Genomic DNA, 26136 nt, shown 5'->3' with positions numbered 1-26136 from the left:
CAGGTTTCATTTACAGTCCACTTACGATTAAGATAATCTCGGTTTTGTTGCTATAATTTAAAAGCTATGGATGTTGGGGTTGTAGATAATTTTATAAACCACTAAGACAATGTAATTTTTCCAGTGGACAAGCTTGCTGCCTTTTAGCAAAAATGAACAAAAAATTATGTCTGTGTCATAGGAGGTGAAATTTTTACACATAGGATTGAATTTGATACGGTTAAAAAGATGAACCTGAGCACTATTTATGTACATCTTTTTGTTTTGTTTTTTAACAAATGAATGATATAGAACAAGGGATGTATGACCTGATAGTTCTTTCATGGTTACTTGTGGCTGTTATATGTTCTAATGTGAATTCTTCAATATAGTGTTAGAATATTGAAAATTCCAATAAAAATACGGTAGTTTTGTTTTGAGGTTGTTTTTTTAAAAAGAAGCATAATGTTATAATGGAAGTACACCAGTGTTCTGAAGGATTGCATAAAAAGATAGGAATTGAGTGTCATATGCGGGTTCCCAATTTGAAAAAACACACCATCTAAAAGTAGTCTGCCTTCACATGCTGAGATTAATGAACCGTCAGGAGCCCCACTTTGGGAAACTAGCTTCAAGGAACTCACAGGGGAGGAGAGGCACCACAGCAATTTCTCCCCTGAAATCTCCAACTACAAAAGGATGGGTGGGAACCCTGAAAAGGTACCTTCCGTAAATCATGAAGTCCAATTTTGCAATAACTGACCCAAAAGTCTATAGCAGCAATACAAGATCCTGTAACTCAATGCAACGATAAAATTTTAAAGATAAGCCAAATTAGAATTTTAAGAACATTTGAATCTCAGTACAGGCACACACCAAGAAAATAATAATTAGCTTAGGCTAAAATACTTATTTCCACCACTTTCCAGGCCCCCCAGTGAGAAGTGGCTTGACGAAACTGGCCTTGAACACAGTTCCAGGAAATCAGGCAAGGAGAAATAACCAGCAGAAATAACTCAAGCAATAACTTCACAGCAGCAGGAGGACAAATGGCTGGCAGGGGGCAAGAAATCTGTGAGGGAGAGATATTTTATACCAGTTCACACAGAGACAGCACAACATGCCCTCAACTAATCCCAGAGTTTTATTGAAATTTCCAGAACTAGTCAGAAGATGAACCCCATGACAGGCCCAAATGCAAGATGTTCCTCTACTGATTTGGGAATGCAAGGGGGTGTTCTTGAGTTTTTGGTACCAGACTCAAGAGCTAAGGGACTGTAAATTAGCAATTACTACATCAGAACACTAAGTTCCTAGGGAACCTGGGTCAACCCAGTAGCTCTAGCTGCCAGTGAACTGAAGTTGGCTCAAACGGCCCCGATTTGCACAGTTATAAAACATACCAATTCCGATTAGTAATAATCACATCACAAGATTCACCCAAACCTTACACTGAACACTGATGTATTCCTGTTACTTGTGGCACTGGTATAAGTACTGTGGATGATCAAATCAAAATGTAAAAACCGGGGGGGGGGGACACATAGATATTAGCGTCATTGATCCTTTATAGCAGGCTTCCTCAACCTTGACAACTCCCATGATCCCTAGCTAGCAGGACCAGTGGTCAGGGATGATGGGAATTGTAGTCTGAAAACATCAGGAGGGCCGAGCTTGAGGACGCCTGTCTTAGAGGAAACTGCTGTGGACTTTTTGAATGATCTTTCTTTCCTCCAACAATGCCATGTAGAGGAATGGAAATGCTGAGTGTGTATGTGCCTTCATGGCTTGAAGCTCAACTTGAATTTTCCACTCCATTATGTGTCACTTACCTGAAATCTTGTTTGCCATTTTGTTGCCATTTCACTTAATTTGGAGAGAGTATCTTGGAGCGATTCAGTTTACTTGACTTTTTGCGATCCTGAATAATTTGGTGTCATCTTCATACTTACTGCTCACCCTGACTAGTTTATTTATATACGGTACAAGTTAAATGTATGTATTAAATGAATTTCTAATCAGCATTTCAGGGCACATTGCTCTTACAAGGCAGGTTGCAAAAAGATCTTAAACACACAGACACCATAACCAACCAATATATACAAAAAACAAAACAAAACACACTTTCAAAACCATTAATTAAAACTAGCAGCATCTAAAGTTGTCGTCCCCCCCCCCCCAAGCATGACACATCAACCAAGTGTGGACTGCAATAATGCTAGTCCTAAAACAAAACCTTAGTGAAAGACCTACACTGGCTCCCAGTATGTTTCAATTCAAAGTGTTGGTGCTGACCTTTAAAGCCCTAAACGGCCTCGGTCCAGTATACCTGAAGGAGCGTCTCCACCTCCATCGTTCTGCCCGGACACTGAGGTCCAGCGCCGAGGGCCTTCTAGCGGTTCCCTCGCTGCGAGAAGCCAAGTTACAGGGAACCAGGCAGAGGGCCTTCTTGGTAGCGGCACCTGCCCTGTGGAACACCCTCCCATCAGATGTCAAAGAGAAAAATAACTTCCAAACTTTTAGAAGACATCTGAAGGCAGCCCTGTTTAGGGAAGCTTTTAATGTTTAATAGGTTATCGTATTTTAGTGTTTTATTGGAAGCCACCCAGAGTGGCTAGGGAAATCCAGCCAGATGGGTGGGGTATAAATAATAAATTATTATTATTATTATTATTATTATTATTATTATTATTATTATTACTTAGTAGACTCCATTTTTTCCCCATTGATAACTGAAAACTATTCATAAACCTGTTCTCTCTATATTTTAGCTAGCTGCTGATCAGTTACCAGTCCATAAGACAATCCAGTCTATTATAGCATTACCGCTAGGAGCATTTGGTGAGTGCCTTTCGAATGTCCCAGTACATAGAGTCTACCATATGACCACTATATACCTGTTTGCTTTAAGCTCTAGGTGTGTAAGCTGAGTTCTGAGGTTACTGAGGCAAAACTTTCCTTCACACAAGTGAAGTTAACTTCATCGTAAGAGGCATTTAAATTATTTTACTTGGCCAGTTCCTATGATGCTTATGAACTACAGTTTGCTCATTAGAAATGATTTCAGAATAAAGCTTACATATAAGTGAGAAAATAAAAACCCTAAAAGACTTTATTCAAACTTTCTGTGTAGGATTTTTTCATTTATTTTCTCACCAGTATTGCCATCAAAGACTTTGAAAAAATGTGTTGTGTAGGAAAGATTCCCCCCCCAGCTTTTCGTTATGTGAATCATGGTGATAGGAATCAGGGGTCCTGCTTCTGGTCTTCCCATAGAACACAGTGAAAGCAGCATGCTGGACTAAATGGATCTTTAGTCTGATCCAGCAGGGACCTTCTTATGGTCTTAATTATTGTGTACATGGAATAAAAGGCAAAAGCTTTTTCTTCTGCACCTCTGAAGCTATTTGCGATCGTGTTAAATCATTCACATTAGTTTATCCTTTTCATCTGTTCTTTAAAGAACAAGCATTCAGTGTTAGTGTTAATAGTGTAAAGCTGCTGGTGGGGCGTCTCCAACTGAAAAGGTTAACAAAAGGGAAGCGTCTCATAATTTGACTGAAGTTCTGTGCTCTGCAATGATAATTCTTAGCATGAAGGTTGTGTCTGCAATTCCTGTTCTTCCTATGTCAGTGTGGCAGGAGGAAGCAGTAGAAGAGTTCTCGCTGTCTTACATAAAGTATAAATCAGGTATGATATGTATAAAGATCTTGTGCAGATAGACAACAGCACACGCTTGCAATGCTGCCATTATTTTAAAGATCAATCAGAAAATCAGCATTGGAACACTTTAAATCATAATCCTATACACAGATTTCCTGGGAGCAAGCCCCAGTAACCATTATGAAGCTTGCTTCTGAGTCTACATATATAGGATTGTGCTGTGAGCCTGTAAGCATGCAGTTACGATTTGATTAAATCTCCAGTAGGCTTGTAAATACTAAAAATTCATGAGAAAAAGTTTACATCATGACTGAATAGCATTAAGAAAGAAGATTTAAGCTTCATACTCCTAGCAGTAGGAAGTGCATTAATGTTTTTGTTAAAATATTCCAAAGAGAACTTACTGCAATGGTAAGATGTGATAATTACAATTAAGTTTGAAGAGGAATGAAACACTTTTCCATTAGTGCTCAATAATAGTGGTCTAATTGTTCCATGGAAAAACTAAAACTTGTTCCATGACAATTAATGGATATTAATTGAGTGGATAATTGACTAGATTGTATTTTTCAGCTACTGTTCAGGATGCATATAACTTTTTTTTTTTTTAAAAAAAAATACTCACTGCAGAAGCATGTACAGTGGTACCTCTAGATATGAATGGGATCCGTTCTGGAGCTCTGTTTGCATCTAGAAGCAAACGTAACTAGCGACGGCACATCTGCACACGCGTGCGTCGCTTTTCGCCGCTTCTGACATCATTTTGAGCGTCTGCGCATGGGCAAGCGGCAAAACCCGGAAGTAACGCGCTCCGTTACTTCCGGGTTGCCGCGGAGCGCAACTCGAACGTGCTCAACTTGAAGCGTATTCAACCCGAGGTATGACTGTACTCCCAACCTGATTATCTGGACCCTAGAAGGAGTAACCTTCAATTTCCTGATTTCTTAAAATCATCCTAATTTTTTAATTTTGTTTACCTGACTGCAATTGCATGCATGTTTTGTCAGGACTATGTGCGGCTTCAGCTATTGCCAAGCACAAAGCCAACCCTGTCTAATCATTTCGCCACCAGCTCATAGGTCCTTACACTGCAGCATGAGCTGAGAGAAGGCTCCTAGCTCAAGGCCTCCAGCTGCACTTTATTTAATGGGCAGCCAGGACCAAAACAGGCAGAGGGGGAAATCGGACAGTTCTAAAAGATTTGTGTAGTTCCAAAGTTCATGTCATTCAAAAGTTGCACTTTGCTAGGTGATGTAAAAGTGACTGTCAGTATGAAAAGTAAATTACATGGTCCTGACTCTCCAAGAACCCCAGACTCTGACCAAGCAAATTTATTTCTCCCTTTGCTCCCAAATACAGTGGTATGTGGGAGTTACAAACTCCGCTAACCCGGAAGTAGTACCTTGGGTTACAAACTTTGCCCTGGAACGGTTTCGGGTTAAGAACGGACCTCTGGAACGAATTAAGTTCGTAACCCGAGGTACCACTGTACTCTGTGCAGACTCCACTGCTATTCTCCACAGGGTATTCACCAATATTTATAATTTGAAGGATAAAATTACTGAATTTGAGCTTCAAAAAGAAGGAAATCTATCTAGAATTATCACTATAATGAGAGTCAACCACATTTCGACCCCAAAAATGCACTTAGGAAGTATGCTGCAGTGTAAGGACCTATGATCTGGTGGCGAAACTATTAGACAGGGTTGGCTCTGAAGATCCCTCTTCACTCTAAATGGAAACAAGCTCTTCTTACCAATCAAGTATCAGCCCGCCACCACTGCCACACACGTTCCAAGTTCTGAGGATTTTCTCCCACTGTGTCTAGGCTATTAAATGTCATGAAATGTGCCCCTGAGCAAGAAAACCTTTATGTGCACATAAGGACAGGTGCCAAAGTGGTATGTGCTTTGCACACAAATTGTATTTGCATCTACTGGGCAGTTCTAAATTTTCCTGGCTTCCAGCCCAGGTGTTAATCTTAGGTTAGTTCTCACCTTTTCACCCCTTGCCTTTTCCTGTAAGACCTATTACAGTCGTTAAGAGTCGTCAACAGGCTCATCTCAGCTATCTGCCAATCTCCCATTCCCACCACCCTTCTGAGTAATACCCCTCCCCACCTTCTCACTATATAGAAGGGTCTGGCAACTTCTGTTTCAGTGTATCTGAAGAAGTGTGCATGCACACGAAAGCTCATACCAAGAACTAACTTAGTTGGTCTTTAAGGTGCTACTGGAAGGAATTTTTTTATTTTGATTTGGAAGTTTAAAGACTGTGGCTTAATGTCAGTTTTACTAATCAGGATCTCAAACCAAATTTGGATTTAATGGCAAGCTGAAGTTTAATTAAACCAGAATAATTATAAGAGGAAGAGAGGGGCACCTCACTTATTCCCAACTCCCAACATCCACTGACTAATGGTTAGGTTGGCTGAGGTTGATAGAAGTTGTGGTCCCACAATGTATGGAGGGCCACAGTTTCACCAGCCTTACTTAAACGTGGTTTAGTGTAATGGACAAACAAGATCAGTTACCTGGATAACTTCATTCTGGAATTCATTTATGTGATAGCAGATGCTATTTAGCCCCCAGTCCAAAGAAGTTTAAAAAATGTGAGGAATTTCACATTTAACACTTTTCAAAGTGAGAGAACATTGTGGATTCCTTGTTGTCCATAGTGTATGTAAATACACCTAAACTAGATTTGTCCTCCCTGGAGGAAGATGAACACTGGTTCTAAAAATGTGTGTTTGTGGCTGCAGCATCAGCAGCTGTCTAGCTGCCATTCTCCATGGCATCACCTGTGCCAAGCAGTACATCTCTATTCTCCCCCATCACCCCATACCCATATACCTAGAACCATTTTGCAGTTGTTTGAATAAGGTCAGTAAGTTCATACATGCCACTCAGCTGCCCTTCTTTTTTCAATAACACTGTCTCCCCAAGCCATTTTGCACTGACAAGGTGTTGCACTGGAGCTAGGGTTTTATGTATTTTATTTTTAGAGCAAGCAAGTACATCTAATGTATTTCAGAATGAATGAATTTTACCCCTTTGGTCTACTTCTGGGCTATAGATTGAGGTCTAGCCCATGCCTTAGCAGTGTTGTTCCCATGTTTTCTCGCATCTTCTCTTGGAGTTGATAGGGCTGGGAAGGAATTTCACTCTGCATTCACACAGCTTGGAGCTGTCGAATTTTTGCCTGTCCAAAAGCAGTGTCTTTCTTGGTTATTTGGTTATGTTGTCCTATAATTTTGCAAGCATTATACTCCATGTTTTTATAATTATAATTATTTTATTATTAAGGTACTACCTTATGAGATATTGGGTGTCAGTTCAAGAGCCATCTCAGAGGGGACTAGCATGCCTACCACATCCATGTTTTTAGTGATGGCATATGCCCTATTGCAGACCTGGACTTGCCTTCCACCCATTTATGTTTTTCCCAGCAAGTGAATTGGTGATTTTGTCACTAAGCAGCTTGGCTGTCAGTGACCCTTGCCCTATGCCATGTCAAACTTTGTAAGTTGTAACCAATAAAGTTGTAGCTGTTTTAACCCATTTTCCCTCTTGATATAATTCTTTCTCTTCCATTCCACCCTGCTTCATGTTGTGGAGCAATTATTTGCAAATACTTCTTGAGTTTTTAGTTTCTATCTTAATTATTTTCAACAGTAGGCATGGTGAGAAATATACTAAAGTTAAATTGTTTCTTTCAGAACATCCAATTGGGAATGTGTCTCATTAGACCAGTCCATCTCTGTATTAAATCAATTATTTTGATATTTACAAAGTATGATAAATTATTTCTAGCATCTTCTGTTTAAGATTTAATTTTCCTTCTCATGTTAATGTGGTATAATGAATATGTGTTATTTCTGAAAGGCCAGTGTTTTTTTCATTTTTCATTATATGTCCAAGAATAAATGATTCTGGGAGTATGCTATTTTTCAGATAATCATTTACAGTGTCTGCTAAGTGAAGAAATCTGAGGAATAGTTGTCAGGCAGTAAATCACCCCTTCAAATGAGTACTTTTATATTGGCATTTTTTAAGATGTGGTAATTTATGTGTTTCCTTTGTGTATTAGTCAGTTATTATTTTGGTGCTAGGTATCAGAAGTTTCACATGCAGCTCTTTGGGGCTCCTAGTTAAGTATATTGTACTTAATCTCCATATAGAGTAACAGTGAAGCAGTTCAGGCCTTCAGCATCCATAAGGATGTTGGACAGATCAGTTGAAAACAGCCTTTCAAATGGATTTCCTTCTGTCCACCCCTCGTCCCCCAGTTGTTCCCCATCATGGTATGGATTCTTCTTAGGGGTGCTTTTAACCGTAGTTGTCTACAACAAAAATATTTTTTTAAAAAAATATGCACACATCATGTGTATGCATATTGATTTGCCATGTACATTTAGATGTTCACTGATGCATAATTGCCACTGTCCCAATGGGTGCCGCATTGTTTTTCTTTTTTCTGAAGTATTTAATTGTGTAAATTGTTTGTTCCTAGACACCACCTATATGCACTAAGGTTGAAATCCTAACCATGCCTAATCAGAACTCAGTTGGACTTGTTTCTTTGGGGTTAGGATTGCAGCCTTAATCTGCTTCCTACAATGAATTTTAAAAACCAGTGGAATACATTGTTCATTATTGTTTTCATATGAAAATAAGTTACCCTTTTGGTTACCTGTAGACTTTATCTGTGTTCCTCAGTTAAAAGTCCAAGCCTCATTGTCAAAGTGAGTGGAACCACCAAGATCTGACTGCTCATTTTGACCACCCACCTGCCCTTTAAACATTTGTTTTATTTATTTTTTTATTTAATAGCATCTAAACCAATGGAACACATAATTCATTGTTGTTCTTTTTCACATGGCAAGAATACATTGGCACTAAAATGGATTTAAAGCTGCCAAACAGGAATTAGCTTGAGCATTATGCTTCTGGATACCCATACAGTGGTACCTTGGTTCTCAAACTTAATTCGTTACGGAAGTCCGTTCCAAAACCAAAGCATTCCAAAACCAAGGCACACTTTCCCATAGAAAGTGACGCAAAATAGATTAATCCATTCCTGACTTTAAAAAATAACCCCTAAAACAGCAATTTAACATGAATTTTACTATCTAACAAGACCATTGATCCGTAAAATGGAAGCAGTAGACAATGTACTGCAGTCACACAATCAATCCATCAGTAGCTGAACTGGGTTCCACACAGTCACAAAAACAAGAGCTGCAAAAACAAAAATGCAAAATAAATAGCAAAAACAGACAGACCTCAGCGTAGCACTCAAAATGGAAGTGTGACACTCAAATAGGAAGTGTAACATGCAAAAATGGAGTGTGTTCGGCTTCTGAAAAAAGTTTGCAAACCAGAAAACTTATTTCCAGGTTTGCAGTGTTTGGGTTCCAAGTTGTTTGAGTACCAAGGCATTTGAAAACCAAGGTACCACTGTATATGACTATTTTCTGTATAAAATACAAATTTATGAAATAAGATGTTGCAATAAATAGAACTTGTATGTATAAGAGAGACTGCAACTCTAACTCCACTTACCTGGGAGTAAGCTCCGTTAAACTGAATGGTACTTCCTTCTCAATATACGTGGATAGAATTGCAGCCATAGGTGGCTTTGTGATGTGTCATTAGCCAGTTTATTAACTTTGCCTCCTTTGTAGCAAAATCCACTATTCTTGTGGCACCTTAGCCACAAGAATAACTGATTTTGTTACAAAGGAGGGCTACCACCTCTGGAAAGTCACTAACTTTGAAAGATAACACACAGGGAAAGTAATTGATTTATAAATATATTTTGACTGCCGAGAGTTGCGTGTTTCCTGTGTGCTATGATATATATGAAAAAATATGTATATTTCTACACCAGAGGATGACAAAACAGAAGAAAGACATGTGCAAAATAAACCAATTGCCATGGAATGGAAAATACCAGATCAAAGCGTGAATGAACATTGGAATGGATTGAGGCATGTTCATACATCTCTGCTTGTACACCAAACTTAGCTTTATACTGTTGCTGAAAATATGGCATGATGTCCCCAGCTCTGCCTACTGTCAAGCGTCCTCTGCTGCTGGTATGTCTTGTGTTTTTGTCCTCAAGACGCTTGCACACCCATTAAGTTCTCATACTGTGAGAAATTGAATCAATATGTTTGGCTGCCTCGACGTTAAGTCGCTAAATAGCATTTAAGGACCTCTGAAGCCAATTATTTCCATACTTGAGACCAAAGTCCAAAGAGACAGATGAAGACGGGAGGAGTGCTCTGACTTTACAGTGATTCAGAAACTCTTCGGAGGATTGCAGTGTGTAGCAGTTATCCCACTGTGTGCAAAATTTGGAAGGTTTTTGTTTTGATTACATCAAAAGAAGGCTTGAGAGGAAACCTTAACTGTGTAGATATAGCCTTAATCCATGGGTTGTTGCTTTTTTTTGCAGGATAAGCAAATTTATCTTACATTCAGAGAGTGGCAACATTTTGATTTTTGAATTACCAGTTTTATTTTACTTTAAGAGAACCTTCCTGGGAAATCAGTTGTTGAGACCAGAGTTAAATAACCATCTACTGAAATAAGAATTAGATTTTTACACACACACACACACACAGAGAGAGAGAGAGAGAGAGAGAGAGAGAGAGTGTATAATCAATCAAATGGAGTGTTAATGCATTGAATTTTGTTGTTAGGGAATGTTCAGTTGATTCTTTACAATTTCTTCTTGCACACTACTATTAGCATCACTTCTCTCATGTAATTATTTCCATTCTTCTTTTCATGTGAGAATTCAAAATCTAATTATTCTTCATTAAATTTAATTTTGTGTGTGTGTACACACACACACACACACACACTGCATCATTCTGTCTCACTTATAAATTAGGTCCTTTCTTCACAAATCTCTAATAGAGGTGCTTTCACATGCTTTTCAACTAAATTGATTATATTTTTCTTTAATCAATATTTTGTTGGTATTACAACAGCAGCTAGTGAAGACAGACCTCTAATTTTGCAGAAATTGTCATTGGATCTTTTCCAATTGTTTTCACCATCTAGGTGCAATATTCAGTTTTAAATTGTGTCTACAAACTACCAACTATACATGTGTCGGAATTGGATCCACCATCAAAATGTCTATAAAGTGTGTGTTGGGGGGGTGTTCAAAACAGGGTAAGCTGGAGAAATTCCAAACCTTCTCCTGCCTGTGCTTTGTCTCCACTTACCTCTCACTTGCTTCTCTTTTTTGGACCCAAAGTAACTCTTGCAGAGAATAAAACTGCTGGGGGTATGTTTTAGGGGGAGAAAGCTTTGACACATAATAGAATCATAAAATTGTAGAGTTGGAAGGTATCCAAAGAGTCGTCTAGTTCTTGCAGTGCAGAAATCCCAACTAAAGCTTCCATGACAGATGGACGTCCAGCCTCTGCTTAAAAACCTCCAATGAAGGACAGTCCAATGAAGGAGGGAGTTTGTTCTGCTGTTGAACAGCTCTTCCCATCAGAATTCCCCACCCCCAGTTGTTTAGTTGGAATCTCCTTTCTTGTAACTTGAAGCCATTGGTTTTGGTCCTACCCTCCAGAGGAGGAGAAAGCAAGCTTGTGCCATCTTCCATGTGACACCCTTTAGATATTTAAAGATGGCTATCACATCTCCTCTCAGTCTCCTCTTATCCAGGCTAAACATGCCCTTCCTCATGCACCATATATAATGCCATCTATTAAAAGTTCTAAGTTTTAGACTTGTGGGGTTTATCTGTCTCCCAGCTCCCATTAGATATTATGTTGATCAGCAAGCTCTAAATGAATCTGCTAACCACCATTGCCAGATATATACAACATTTTACATAAGTCCTTGAACAATGGGCACAGACGAACTGGTTAAATGGTCATTTAGTTTGCAACCAATCTAGAATATTTATTGTGTTCTCAAATATATCTAATGTTGCCGCTGAATCGTTTGCCAGAACTCTGAAATACTGCAGGTGCCACATGCAAGATATTAATTAGAATGGGTGCTTGGGAGTGGGTGGCCTTCAGCTGGGAACTCTGAGGGCAACAATAAGTTCTAAATTTTGTGATCCAGCCTTTCTTCAGTAATATTTGATAGTGCGGTCAGGCAAGTCACTTGGAAATCTTCTGTTTTGTCATCTTCATTTTAGTATTCCCATACCAACATGCGACTCAAGCCTCAGAAACCTTTAGGGACTGAGCACGCAAGCCAGCAGAGATAAGAACTCTGTCCGCCCTTCCGTTGCAAAGAGTTCTTATCTCTGCTGGCTTGCGTGCTCAGTCTCTAAAGGTTTCTGAGGCATGAGTTGCAGTTTTGATGCTGTTTGGAGAACCGGAGTTCGCCCGGCTGCCGGCCGGTGGGCTGGAGCCAGCTGGGGGCCTGCCAATTGCCCCCGTCTCCCAGGACGCATCCCAACAGTCATAAACCTCAGACTTGTTCAGATACTGTAAATTGAATTATGGAACCTGCTATTTCTTTGGCACCTCTGCCAGGTTTATGAAAGTTGTCTAAACTCCAATGAACTTCTACCAAGGATGAGTCTGATTTTTTTCTGTCACCTTATTTTTGTGCGTATATAGTCTTACATACTTTATTTCTTTGATTCTTAATCTGGTGATTTATCAAACAAGAAAACATTGTATGTTAGGTATAAATGATCTCCCATTTAGTTGTATGGAAAGCTATGTATCTGTTTTTGAAGTATTAACTCATACTGTATCTTTTATAGGTGAGGCAAATGATAAAGAGGTTCAAGTAATAGAGCTACCCATAGTTGACAGTCTACACCCGCGACCTCCATATTTGCCATTGGCTATCCCAGAAGACTTGGCTGACAGGCTGATTCGTGTCCATGGGGATCCTGCAGTGTGGTGGGTTTCACAGTTTGTCAAATACCTGATCCGTCCACAGCCTTGGTTAGAAAAGGAAATAGAAGAAGCTACAAGGAAACTTGGCTTTAAACATCCAGTTATTGGGTAAGGTATTTTATTATGCGCTACGACTACAATCTTAGCCATACCCCTAGTCTAAGGTTACCAGATTTTTTTTCAATGAATCCGGGGACACTTTTCAACTTCAATGGATTTTGTATGGGGACTGATTTGTAAATCCAGGAGGGACTGTTCCCGGGAAACGGGGACGTGTGGTAACCTTACCCTATTCATGCTTACTCCTATATTGAAATTAGTAGGACTTCTGAGTAAACAAGAACATTTCACCTTCTTTAGCATTCTTTTTCACACAGAAGGCTGTGAAACACTTCTTGGAAAGTCAGAACTCAAAATGCATTGAGAGTAAAGGATGTTGTCCTAAACCTATTTTGCTACTTTATTGTTTTAATGCATGAAGGCAGTAGCCTTCCTGTGTTGGTTATCAGAACCTAGTACTCTGAGGTAAACTGCCTCTGAATGTGGGTGCTCTGTTTGCCCATTGAGAGCCCTGTCCTTCATGAGTTTGTCTAATCCTTTTAAAGAACTTCCTAAGAGAGAGAACTTTCCCCTCCTCACCATTTATAACAGTGATGGAGAACTTCTGGCCTGCAGGCCTAATTAGGCCCACCAGTCCTCCTGATTTGACTGTTTTTGCCAAGCCATGGCCATCTACCCTACCTCTGACATTTTGTGCAGGGCAGGTAAAGCTGTGGTTGAGCTGAAAGGCTTTTCATCTGCAAAGCCCCATAAATAGTGCTTTGGAAGTGCCAACAATCAGCTGATCTTCCAGGTTTCTACTATGCAAAAAATGGGTCACCTGGCATCATTGTAATGGCAGTTACATATTTTGTTGTAGAAATGTAGGCTCCTGCCCACCCTTGCTTGGTTTAGATATGAAAAGAGAAGGCATACTTAATACTTTTATAAGATTTCTGTGACTTATGCTTACACGCAGTTGAAGACTAAATTAAAATCACAGTAATTAGATTAAAATCACAATAGAAATCAATAAAGTAAATAACAAAGAAGACATGACGTATTAAAGATGAAGTCCTCAATGCAGATCCTTATCTAAAGTGATGCAGCAAAGCCTGTTGGTAGAGAAAGTTTTCACTGACCCGCAGAAAATGGCAAAAGAGGGTCTACTTGAACCTCAAGGGATAAAGTGTTTCATAATCTAGGTGCAGCCACAGAAAAGGTTCTGAATAAGCATTTTCCTGTCCCTGTCATATCTAATTTGGCACTAATGGTCTTAATAATACTTGAATACAGTGCACCAAGAGTTCAATGTATGGAATTGTTCTCAGTTTTTACTATAAAAATTAGTGTAGTTTTTGTTCCACCTTTTTACATACTAATATTGTTATCTATCTGCAATAGCTCCTTGGGTTTCAGAACTCAGCCACTTGCATAATATTGGTTATATATTTGAAAATAACATACTAAAAATAAGACACTTCTAGTTTGAATCTATTCCTATCAGTCAGTCATCAGTTTTGTGGGGAAATGAACAAGATGTTAAAGAAAATTGAAGTTTAATAGGGGACTTTTCAGTAAACAGTTCTTCCTGTTTGTTTTTATATCCCACCCTTCAATCTTGAGGTGGATGACAGCACCAGCTAGTTCAGTGGTGTCCAAACTTTTTTCAAAAAGGGCCAGATTTGATGAAGTAAAGGGCTGTGGGGGCTGACCAAAGTTTGTTGAGCTTTTTTTAGGGTTGGAGTTGTTGAGGGTTTTTTAGGATTTTGCCACAGCGGCCAGATTAAACCGACCGGTGGGCTGGATTAGGCCCCCGAAACAAACTTTGGACATGTCTGAGTTAGTTAAAACAAGACAGGGCACAATTAAAGCCATAATTGAAACCACAGAATCACAATCAAATTAGCAGCAGTAAGTAACTATAGTACTACTCCAATAAAAGACAGCTTCCTTTCCAGAAACCCTGGAGAAAATTAATTTTACTCCAGTGTTTTAGTTCAGCAGGCATGTTTTAATATGGATGAAACTGCAGAGAAATGATAAAAATGCCTTAAGAACCCTCTTGACAAATACACATTTATGATACATGCAATGTCTTTTCATACAAGGTTAAATTCTGTGAGCTGGTGACTATATTTAAACCTACTGGATATGTGTGTAAAAGGAGGCGCATTAGTACCTTGAAGGTATTTGCAAAATCATAATGCTGTGATTCTATTGTGACATGTGTAAAATATATTGGCATTTGGCCTCCAACCATCTATTTGGTTTTCAAGGACTGAATAGTAATCTTTACTTCTCTCCACCCACCTTCAGCCATGTAACTAATCCAAGCCCTTGCTCTGTGGTTTTTGACAAATTTATTCTGAAAATAATACATATTCTAATGCCAATTTATTTTGCAGTCCGTTCTAATGAAAGTAAAGGACAAACGAACAAAAAACAAACAAATCCTGATCAAGACAAATGTGTGTTTGCTTTTCATTGCAGAATTCATGTCCGAAGAACAGACAAAGTGGGAACTGAAGCAGCATTTCATCCCATTGAAGAATATATGGTACATGTTGAAGAACGTTTCCAACTTCTCTCCCGCAGAATGCATATTGACAAAAAACGAGTCTATTTGGCTACAGATGATCCTTCATTATTGCAAGAGGCAAAATCCAAGTAAGACCATCTTTGTACATAAGTGATTTTACATGAAGTGTGGCTATTTAAACAAACAGCATATTTACTTTTAATGTCTATATGAATACCTGTGTTTGAAACTATTTGCAAATAGCTATAACTTCTGAGCTTTATATACATGCTTCCTAAACAGGTGCTGGTAGAACAAGGCTCCACTAATAGTAATTCTTATGAGATACAACTGAAAACTTCCAATTTGGTCTTGAATTTGCAGGTGGATTATGACACATATGAGTCATGGGTTTCTGTTTACAAGAAGTGGATAAAAATTCTGCAAAATTTAATTTCTCATTAGGGCTACAAGCTATGAAGGCATAGCAAACTACTAAGAGGTGAAAAAATATGTTTAATTTCACTGTGGTATCCAATTAACGAGTCCTGTCAGTGCAAGAATTTCCACTTGTGCGGCAAGGCTCCCTTCCGCCCCGCCCCCACCCCTAGAACAGATTTAGAAGGTACTTGAGGGGAGGCAGAAGTTCTATTGCACAAGCAAAAATCCTTGCACTGATGGGATGTACTACTTTGGGTGCAACCTCCAAAACTGAATGCTGATATTTGTGATGCATTTCCCCCTCAGGTATCCAAATTATGAGTTTATTAGTGACAACTCCATTTCGTGGTCAGCTGGTCTCCATAATCGGTACACAGAAAACTCTCTACGGGGTGTTATTCTGGATATACACTTTTTGTCTCAGGCAGACTTCCTTGTCTGCACCTTTTCTTCACAGGTAAGGTGGTGCACATTATAAAGTTCTGTATATCAATACTCCAGTAGCACAATATAAACCTGAATGGCTGTAGTACTCAGTGGTTTCCTATAACCAATAGTAGTACTATGAAATACTTGAAATATACAAGCATTAATAATTCCTCTAAAAAATTGTTCTCTTTCGTAACATGCAGAAAATCAGTGCAAATCTACTATTTAAAAAAGGCAACTCTGCTTGTTACATCTCAGAAATAATGAGCTGCATTCAGACATGCCCTTTGACATACAGAAGGAGGAAGAGGAAGCAATTTTAGCTGATCCCCAATGTTCTGGAAAGTCCCCACCTTTCCAGAGCAGCTTGCGAGGATTGGAGGAAGAGTCAGCAAAAAAATAATTTCCCCCCCCTCTTCCTGTAAGTGTGTCACATTAGTGGAACTAGTTTTCATAATTACTCTGGATCCAATCCATGGTATGGCTCATGAAAATATACTAAGTTTAAGAGAAGTTATTGGAAGTTAAAACTCTGCCCCTTTGAAAAAGATGACCATGGGGAGCAATGGTAGAGAGATTTGTTGGCATCTGTCTGTCTTGAGAGGCAATGGAGGAGTGTGCCTTTGGGGGGGGGGGTGAAGTCAAATTGTTGGAAGGTTACAGCCCCTGCTGTGGCTGTAGAGACCAATATGGGAGATACATCAAAAGAAATGTAAATGATAAACAATGTGAACAGTTGGTAGAAAAAAGTATTATGTCATTGGAACGCAGTGGATCTCTCGCTGCAATTGGTTTTCTATTGGTTTAAGACAAACAAAAGGAAATACTTTTTTCAAACAACTTGGTTACTAACTGGAAGACTACATTGCCAGATGTGGTGATGGCTGCTAATTAACCTTAAAGGGTTAATCACGTTCATGAAGAGGATACTGTTGTGGATCATTATTATTTGTGGATCATCTGTCTTCAGAGGTATATTGCCTCTGCGGACAAACATTAGGAGATGGTTCTCTCAGTCACATAGTGATTGAGAACTTGCTAGTGACATCTTAATGTCACTAATGGAGACCACTAACTAGCCTAAATGAATCAATCTAGCAGTTCTTTTCCTGTATTCTTCTAAGAAGTCTACCTTGCAGAGGGAACATCAAACCAAGTGCTGTATTCCTTTCTTGAGCCGTTAAATACCAGTGATAGATCGTTTTAAAACAATTTACAGTCTCCCTGCAATATTTAAGGGCCTTATTTTAATTATGTTTTTATTTGCACATATAACAAGGGGGGCTGGAGAGAGAAAAAGATGAAATAACATTAAAGAACAAAATGAAGAAAAAGATGGCCTATCACTATTAGTAATATTTGTAAATTATTATTGACCCAAATTTGAGAGTTTCTTTAATATAGGATTTCTCTGTCAGCATGTGCATTATTGCCAATAAAAATATTTTCATAGCAGTCCTTGCTATCTTAAGTGCTTTTGAGTTTTATTCCCCAGCTTTTCCCATTTCCTTAGTTCCTTGTTTCCAGGGCCACTTTTTATTTATTTATTAGATCTATGTAGATTTATATTCTTTCCTTAAGCTTTGTTTCCCTTTTACTTTCTTTCAGATTCTTCCTCACTCTGTTGCCTATTCTGTATCCTCCCTTCAGCCTCTTTCCTGTGGCCGCCCCATGTTAGGTTTTTACTCTCTTCCAAACTGACAGGTTCACTTTCTGTCAGAAGGTGGACTGCAGACTATTTGATTTTTTCCATGCAACAGAATATTCTTTTTCACCATTTTAGTATCCGAGGATTAATTCCCATGACAGCAATGCAATATATATTTTAAACTTCCTTAGTAGTTTTACGGTGTTCCCCATCTCCTGCAGTACCTGGCACAATGTGGATTAGCTCCCTGCATTGATGGTTTTTAAATTGCCCTTTTCTGCAGAGAATTTGCCTTGATGGTTAAGCATGATGGAAGAGATTATAGGATTATAAAAGATTACAAGCCTTTTCAGGTATGCTGTTCAAGTATATGCTGAAGAGTTGTACTTTTTATAATCAAGAAGTGAACAATATGCACTACAAAGCATTAAATTGTTTTTAAAGACTGACATTTTGACAAACCATTTCTTAACTTCATTCAAGGCAAAAATGTAATAAATGCCTCTTTCACTGTGAACATTTCATGGTTAGCCTTTTAATTATGGACCCAGAAAGTATTCTGTTGCACATAAATAATCTTTGCTACAGTATTTATTTCTTCAGGTTTGGAACTATAAAGTACTGTTACTTTACCATTCATATCTTTCATTTATATATTTTGTAACATTTCCATTAAGAGAAAAAAGTATCTGATCAATTCTTAATGATATTCAGAAATCCTCTTAAATGCTGTAGCTTTTTATATTTTTCATTGTCTTCTATTGTGTACTACCTTGGAGGTCAGAAGTTGGGATGTAATTCAAATTAAAATATTAGATTTTGAAAGTAGAAATAGGTGGGGGTTTTTTAAAACTATCTCCAGTTGCCTTTATTGCTGCAAAGTTTTTCCACACATAATCTGAGGTTCTCAAATGCCAGTGGTGTGGGGATAGATGGGGATAGCAGACCAGCATTTGGTGATGTGCAACAATTTTACCAGTTTAGAACATGAGTTTAAATCTTGAACCTCACTCTACACTGTGCCTCATAGTATAATAGGATAAAAAATAAATATATGTTAATTTCCCTATGAACAAGAGATTCCAGAAGTGAAATAAACAAATGAAGATTACACTCGATACTTCTACTTTCTACCTTAGTGTTGACTTGCTTTTCAACTCAAATAGCAACTTAGTATGAGAACAGATAATCAAATATGAGGTGGCACTAGTTGTTGTCAACTGTAGTGACTCTGTATTGGTGAAGAAACACCTACCGTATTTTTCGCTCTATAGGACGCACCAGGCCACAAGACGCACCTAGTTTTTGGAGGAGGAAAACAAGAAAAAAAATATTCTGAATCTCAGAAGCCAGAAGGGCAAGAGGGATCGCTGTGCAGCGAAAGCAGCAATCCCTCTTGCTGTTCTGGCTTCTGGGATAGCTGTGCAGTCTGCATTTGCTCTATAAGACGCACACACATTTCCCCTTACTTTTTAGGAGTTAAAAAAGTGAGTCTTATAGAGCAAAAAAATACGGTACCTTTATTCATAGCTAGGCAAAAACTGAATTTTGTTAATAATTAAACCATTCCAATTTTGGTTTTGTTGCTTACTTTAGTATCGATTGTATTGTTTTTTCAGTTGATGATTGACCAGATTTGCTAATGAGGCAAGGCTTTTTAATGTTTATGTTATAGAATCATAGAATTGGAATCATCATGAAAGTTGTAGCGGTTGAGAAAGTCAGCCAGCAATACCATTCTGTACTTGCATGCAAAAAATATAGTTGAGCATCATAGAAATCTGCATATACGTGAGTCTTAAGGCTGTTTTCCACATAATCACTTTAGCAGCAGCATAACATGTGACTAAGGAGACTTAGAGTGTGGCTACAGCCCTTTCCCAATCATTAGAGTTTCAGACTGTTACCTAATATTTCATTCCCAGATACGTTGTGATTGGATTAGAGGTGTAGAAGGTCAGTATCAAATTATGAATGAGTCAGCCATTCTTCCTAGAGTATAACAGTGCCGTCCAACTTGGGCTGGGCGATATCTGGTTTTCAACATCATGATTTCTATCTGCGGTGGCGGAGGGCTTTGTTGGGCCTCCCTGCGGGGGCAGAGGGTGCGCCATGCTTCCTGCAGCAGCAGAGGGCTTTGTCATGCCTCCCCACGGCAGCAGAAGGAAGTAGTACATTTAATAAAAATATTAAATAAGCTTCCATATATTATATTTAATATATTTTCAACTAATTTAAGAGTAGTTTAAGTGATTTCTTATTCAAGTTGCATCTGCTTTCCCACTGAGAGGTCTAAGTGGAATCTGTGCATGCATAAGCCCCACTGAGTTCAACTAAACTTTCTTCTGCTTTCCTGAGAGTAAGCCTCATTGAATTCAGTAGGGCTTGCTTGTGAGTAGACACACATTTGCTTTCACTGCTTACCAAAAAACACCCTCCCCATCATTCTCACACAGTACCCAACCTCCCATTTCAGCATGAGGCAGCCAGCTAAATCTTCTTCCCTCCATTCTCCCCCCCCCCCGCAGAAGCCCAGCCCTCATCCCACCAAACTCTTCCTTTTTATTAAAGGGAGGGCAAGCAAGCAGAAAGATAGTCTCCTTTAAATTAAAAAACACCCTTCCTTTTTAATGTGGAGGAAAGCTATTTATTAGGGGGAACCAGCAACATAAACACCCCCAGAAAACCAAAAATAAAAACTCTTCCCCCTCTTTTTTCACTGGTGAGGGAAGAAAGAAGTGCTTTCCAGTTTTTTGTTTTCTTTGCCTCTTTGATTGTCTAGGCATGGGGGTCCCTCTTAGATTGATAGCAGGCTCTGCATAATTAGCTGAGCTCTAAGTGGAAAGATCAGGTGAAGCTGAAAGAGTTTGCTGGTTTGTGTGAGAGCTTATCTTCATTTCTTATTGTTAGGAGGGAGGAGGGAGAGAACACAGCCCTACTCCCAACCAGATTGGATAATACAGAATTTAAGCTATATTAATGTATCCAGGTCTGTGTCCATTGTCACTGGATATGTTGCTTTTTCTGTCTAGAATTGGTCACAGACTATGTAAAAATTTGTTGAAGTGTGGAAAAGCATGCCTGCTTTCTTGTGCAATTCCTATTTTTTTCAATGGGCCTTGTGTTCACAAGTGGATCATGCCCATATTTTGTGACTTTGAGGACAAGTTCTTCCATTTTAAATATATCTGAAAGTAAACAGTATGCTTTCAAAAGTCCCTTTCCTGTGTACAAGATTTTTTAAATTTATGAAATAGATGTTTTAAAAAGCTACAAGCAATTTAAATACCATTCATCTTAATCTGAATGAGACCTAATAATATCAGGAAAGATAATGGTTTTGCTTCTGCCTTGTAAATAAAAATGAGCAGAAATGGCTTAAGTAATAGATAAGGCTGCAGTCTTTGTTTGTTTTTGAGGGGGGGAAGTTACCCACTTCTAATTTTAGAGTGTCAAACCTCTCTTGATTATAAGAGACACCTGTTATACCTAAAAGAGATACTAGCCTTCAGCCTTAGTGGTAGCATATTTGGTAATTGTTGTGGCCACAGAACTGCGGCTTCAGAGTGAAGCAGTCAGAAATAGTGTTTAATAAATCATATATGCTCTAAAGTATTATAAAATATTAACAGTTATTACTGTTTTTGTTAGGAATAGATGATGAGGGAATGTGTAAATCTGAGATTTTGATAAATGGCTGTGCTTTAAGTTTATTAAAAGGGATACATGTTTGATCACTCTAGATTTGAATTTATTTTGTTTACCTACTATCCATCTACCTCTTTTATTAAAACATTTATCACCACTCCTGACCACATTCTACAGCATACAGAGGAAATAAAAAATTGGTGATTGGCCCAATTTTTCTTTCTGTGTTCTCTGGCACTTGTATACTATTCATTTTTCATTTCATTTTTCCTTCTGCTACTCTGCTTTGGACTTGATATTCATATTCCATTTAATCGATTTAGTGGCAACTCTGAAAACCAAGAGGGTTTCACATTGCTCTGAAGGTCATGAGATTATAAGTCATTCTAATATTCTCCAATTATCCAGAGCCTTGGGCCTGTTGCCAAGACATTCCTATCTCCAGTTCTAAGAGGGCTTGTACTTAAGCCTGACAGCTTTGGAGTTGCTGAAGGATATCACTGCCAAGCCAGATCATAGTCAGAGGGTTGTCTAGATGCCTTGGGCCAATTTTAAGGAGGTTCCACAGAGTAGTACTAAGAATTTGAATTTGATCCAGTGAAGACCCAATGTAGTAAATGTCCTTTGGCCTTCTAGTAGGTTCTGAAGTTTCTTACAGAGGATGAGTTACTTTTTTATTAAATTGAAACTTTTTTAAGGTTCAGCAAGTCAGGCTTGGGGCTTATAATATAAACTGCTGTGGTGTGAGTTGCTCAGTGGTAGAGCTCATGCTTTGCATGCAAAAAGTCCCAGTTTCAATCCAGTTAAGTTATACTCAGAATAGGCCCATTGAGATTAATCATGTCTACTAATTTCATTGGGTCTGAGTATGATTAACATTGGATACAACCCAAAATGCCTTTGTCTCATTCTCCAGATGTAAGCAAATTAAAATTACTTTAAATTGAATGTTTTAAAAGGCTTCTGTAAAACATTATACAAGGATTAACATTGTTGCATTCTATTGCTGTTTGCTTAATGTTGAAGTAATATGCTTTATGAATGATTGGAGAAGAAAGAAAGTTGGTCAAGATACACTTCTGTAAGGAATACTTAACTGATGTACTGTCATGCTGTTTGCTAATTAATGCTTTTTGTTATTACTTTCCCTAGGTTTGTCGAGTTGCCTATGAAATCATGCAGACATTGCATCCAGATGCATCAGCCTTTTTTCACTCTTTAGATGATATCTATTATTTTGGGGGACAAAATGCTCATAACCAGATTGCCATTTATGCTCATCATCCCCGAACTGCTGATGAAATTCCTATGGAACCTGGAGATATAATTGGTGTTGCTGGAAACCACTGGGATGGTTACTCCAAAGGCGTCAATAGAAAATTAGGAAAAACAGGCTTATACCCCTCCTACAAAGTAAAAGAGAAAATTGAGACAGTCAAGTACCCCACATATCCAGAGGCTGACAAATAAAGACAAGCAGGACAGCTCGCCGTAACACTCACTTTGAAGCTATTTCAACCAACCATACTGTTGGCTTTTGTGGAATATGAATTTGCATTTTAACATACAGTTAAAATGAAAGCCTTTTATCATTCGGACTGGATATACAGCTTGGAACAATTCAACGGGCCATGGTTTGGACTTCTTTTGTTACATGCACTTGCACTCATGCACACTGATACACATTCAACAGGGAACCTGTTGTTTTATACTGTTTGTCTCTTTGAGGACATGTCCCTCCCATGAGTCATATATGAGCCTTGGGCTCAGTTCTTTGCCATTAATAGACTATAATAAGACTTTTAACACTGCTGCATTGTGTAATTTGAGTGACATGAGCATATTTTGTATGTGCAGAATTTAAAACATGGTGCCTCTCTTTGAAAGATCCAGTGACCTTTTGGAAGAGCCATGCCTAGTTCTGTCGATGGGTAAGAGTTGTACTTGCCTTTAACTGATGATGTTGTTATGACCACTGAATATGCTCCAACCAACAGATTCAAAACTCAGTCTAGACCTTTCTTTATAGGAGTTTTGTTAGCAATTTCATTGATTAGTTCATCTCATCATTAATAAAGAGTACATCCAACAATAAAATAATTGTCTGGTAGGAACTTTTGTAAAACAATGCCATGAACAGATTATTTGGTACTGTTGCTGGACATTGTCTTTGATAACAAAAAATAAATTCAAAAAAGAAGTAGCTGGAGTTATACAAGTAATTTGATTTTAAAATTTGGAAGAACCAACATAGGTCTATCTTTCCAGATCCTTGATCTCTTTATTTGGAAAATGATCTGTGATGAAATTTGATAACATTTCGGATTTTTTCTGGTGTTCTCAATCAGCAGGAAACTGCCAGTCAAGACTGTTTATTTCTTTCTTGACCAAGTGACAAGACTGCAGCCTGTTGGCCTCTGAATAATAAAAAAAATTAAGTGAGTGCACATGCACACAAACACTCTCTCTTACCTCTCCTGTAGTATTTCTTTCCAATTGTTCTTTATGGCCACAACACAAAATCAGCCATGGGTGAAACTACTGTTGGTATAAGTCTTTGTGAAATGCTTTTGCTGTTTATTATAATTAACTCTAGGTGTGTGTGTGTGTGTGTGTGTGTGTGTGTGTGTGTGTGTTTGTATATGTGTATATATGTGTGTGTGTGTGTGTGTGTGTGTGTGTGTGCATTGAAATAGATCACTTGAGATTGAGATAGCACAAAACATTATGGCATAGAATTAATCTGAGCCTGCAAAGGAAGGGCTGTTGCTTAGGGTACAGCACACATTTTGCATACAAAAGGTCAAGGTTCAATCCCTGGTGCCTTCAGGTAGGGCTGGGTAAGACTCCTCCATGAAACCAAGGTAAGCTGCTACCAGTCTATGCCAACAATACTGAATGAGGTGGGCCAATGGTCTGATTTTGTGTACGGAAACTTCCTGTGTTGCAGGAGGTTGGACTAGATGATCCTCTGGGTCCCTTCCAACTCTATGATTCTATGATTTTCCTGCCCAGGAATTTGTTCTCTCAAGGGTTGTTACATGTTTATATCACACTAGCCTTGTTTTTTAAATGTTTCTTGCTAGAAATTTTGTCATACTGAACAACTTGACACAATTTTTTTTCCAGTGAACTGATAAGAGCTTCTAGCAGTTAATGAAATACAAAAACTTAAGCACATAAGCAAGCAATTCATTTCTGTGGGATAGTAGGAGTTGAAACATTTGAGTACTGAAATGAACATATTTGTTATAAAAATACTTATTTGTTAATGGCCAGTAATCTGTCTGTTGACAGATACATGGTGTATCCATAGCCATACCTCTTTTCTTTTCAAGCTGACATAGAACTGACCTTGAAAATTTTATAGTGCTGGTAATAGTTCAGTGTCATCTATATAACCTTGTTCTTTTCTCCCTTAAATCACAATGATGTCCAGAACCTGAATATATATTTTATGTTCTTTCTTTTAAGCTGAGTTACACAAGCTGCTACTTTTCTATTCCTGGTTCTGGTTTGTGCAGTTGGCCACTGTGTAGCAACCTGCTCAGCTTCATTCCTAATAACGTGAAATGGCACAATGGAATCGTAGGTCTTAACTCAAATAACTCAAGACAACTGTTGCATATGGTTAAAGCTTGGGCCAGACTTGACATTTCTGTGCAAACAGCAGGACTAATGGAAAAGGAAATAGTCAATTCTAATATATTTTCCTATGAAGATATGAATAACTTTTAACAGCAGTTGCTCCAGCGTGTTTTCATTCCAATATAAACTATTTGGCCAAGAATATTATAGAAATACCCTGTCTTATCAGTCAGGATATTTATGAGATGTCCTTTGGTGTGGACTACATATAGTATCAGTGTAAAAGCATCAGTTTGTTTGTGTAAATATTTCTTCTGAATGGTGGTAGAAGTCTGTTTTGAACATTATCTGGATGACTGCCCCCCTCCCTAGTTAACTAAGACAAAGAAGTTGCTACATGATCACCAGTTCAAATATCCTTGGTGATACCATAACCAACCTTTGTTATAGAGAGGTTACTCCTGAGATACTCTAACATAATATTTTAAGAGCAAATAGAAACTATGAAAAAAGCTTGCTAACTTAAAGGCTATGAGTGAATTCAGAAATGCTTGCTATTTAGTCTTAGGCCTATTCTATATGCTACAACTTAGTGAGAGTAGCATATTTTAATGATCACAAGTATATGACAGGTATGTAGTACATACACACTCCAGGGAACTAAGCCAGTTACAGTTTCCTCCACCCCACATTTTATGATGTGTCTCCCTTGGATATTACAGCATACATTTGCTGTGCTCCTTATCTCTGCAACAAGTGAAAGGGCCTCAAATCTCTTGATCAGTTCTGGTGGCAACCAGGGCAATCCTATGCATGCCTACTGAGAAGTAAAACACACACAGTCCGGTGTGCCTTACTTCTAGGTAAATGGGTATGCAATTGCAACTTGTGTCACTTCTTTCCCATTAGGGGGGGTATATCTCATTAGAGCCACTCTGGAGTATCTGATCAGAGGCCTGACTAGGCAGGCATCCTGTTTCCCCCAGTGGCCAGCAAGATTCTTATGGGAAGCTCACAAGCAGGACCTGAGCGTAAAACCCTTTCTGCTATTGTTCGCCAGCAATCTCAGCATTGTGGGGTCACTAAAAAAGAAAAGTGGTTCACACTTTATTTTCTTCAGCTGGTGCAGTCTTTCTTAAAGCACAAGTTTCCACTTCAGGTGTTCTCCAGTCACATCATGTTCACTTTGCTCTATGCCTCTACTTTCATTTTAATTTTATTTTATTGCATAGCTTCCTGCATTAGCATGTCTTGGCAGATGGTCAAATGTAACCTGTTTTCCTA

The 26136-nt window shown here is 38.5% G+C and overlaps 1 protein-coding gene across 2 annotated transcripts in view; it reads left to right on the top strand.

Annotated features, from left to right (window-relative positions):
- Positions 1-23467, top strand: part of FUT8 (fucosyltransferase 8) — a 91901-nt gene extending 68434 nt beyond the window's left edge. For both annotated transcript variants that reach the window (XM_083460440.1, XM_083460439.1), the window contains 4 exons: positions 12400-12646; positions 15071-15247; positions 15846-15996; positions 22417-23467. In XM_083460440.1, the coding sequence (XP_083316566.1) occupies positions 12400-12646; positions 15071-15247; positions 15846-15996; positions 22417-22734 (893 nt within the window). In that variant the 3' untranslated portion in view covers positions 22735-23467. The remainder of the gene's footprint in view (positions 1-12399; positions 12647-15070; positions 15248-15845; positions 15997-22416) is intronic.
- Positions 23468-26136: the final 2669 nt, after the last annotated feature.

This window comes from Podarcis liolepis (assembly GCF_965112155.1).
Source record: "Podarcis liolepis genome assembly, chromosome: 1".
Lineage (NCBI taxonomy): Eukaryota > Metazoa > Chordata > Lepidosauria > Squamata > Lacertidae > Podarcis > Podarcis liolepis.
The sequence above is the reverse complement of the archived record's forward strand: the minus strand, read 5'-3'. Positions and strand labels throughout refer to the sequence as shown.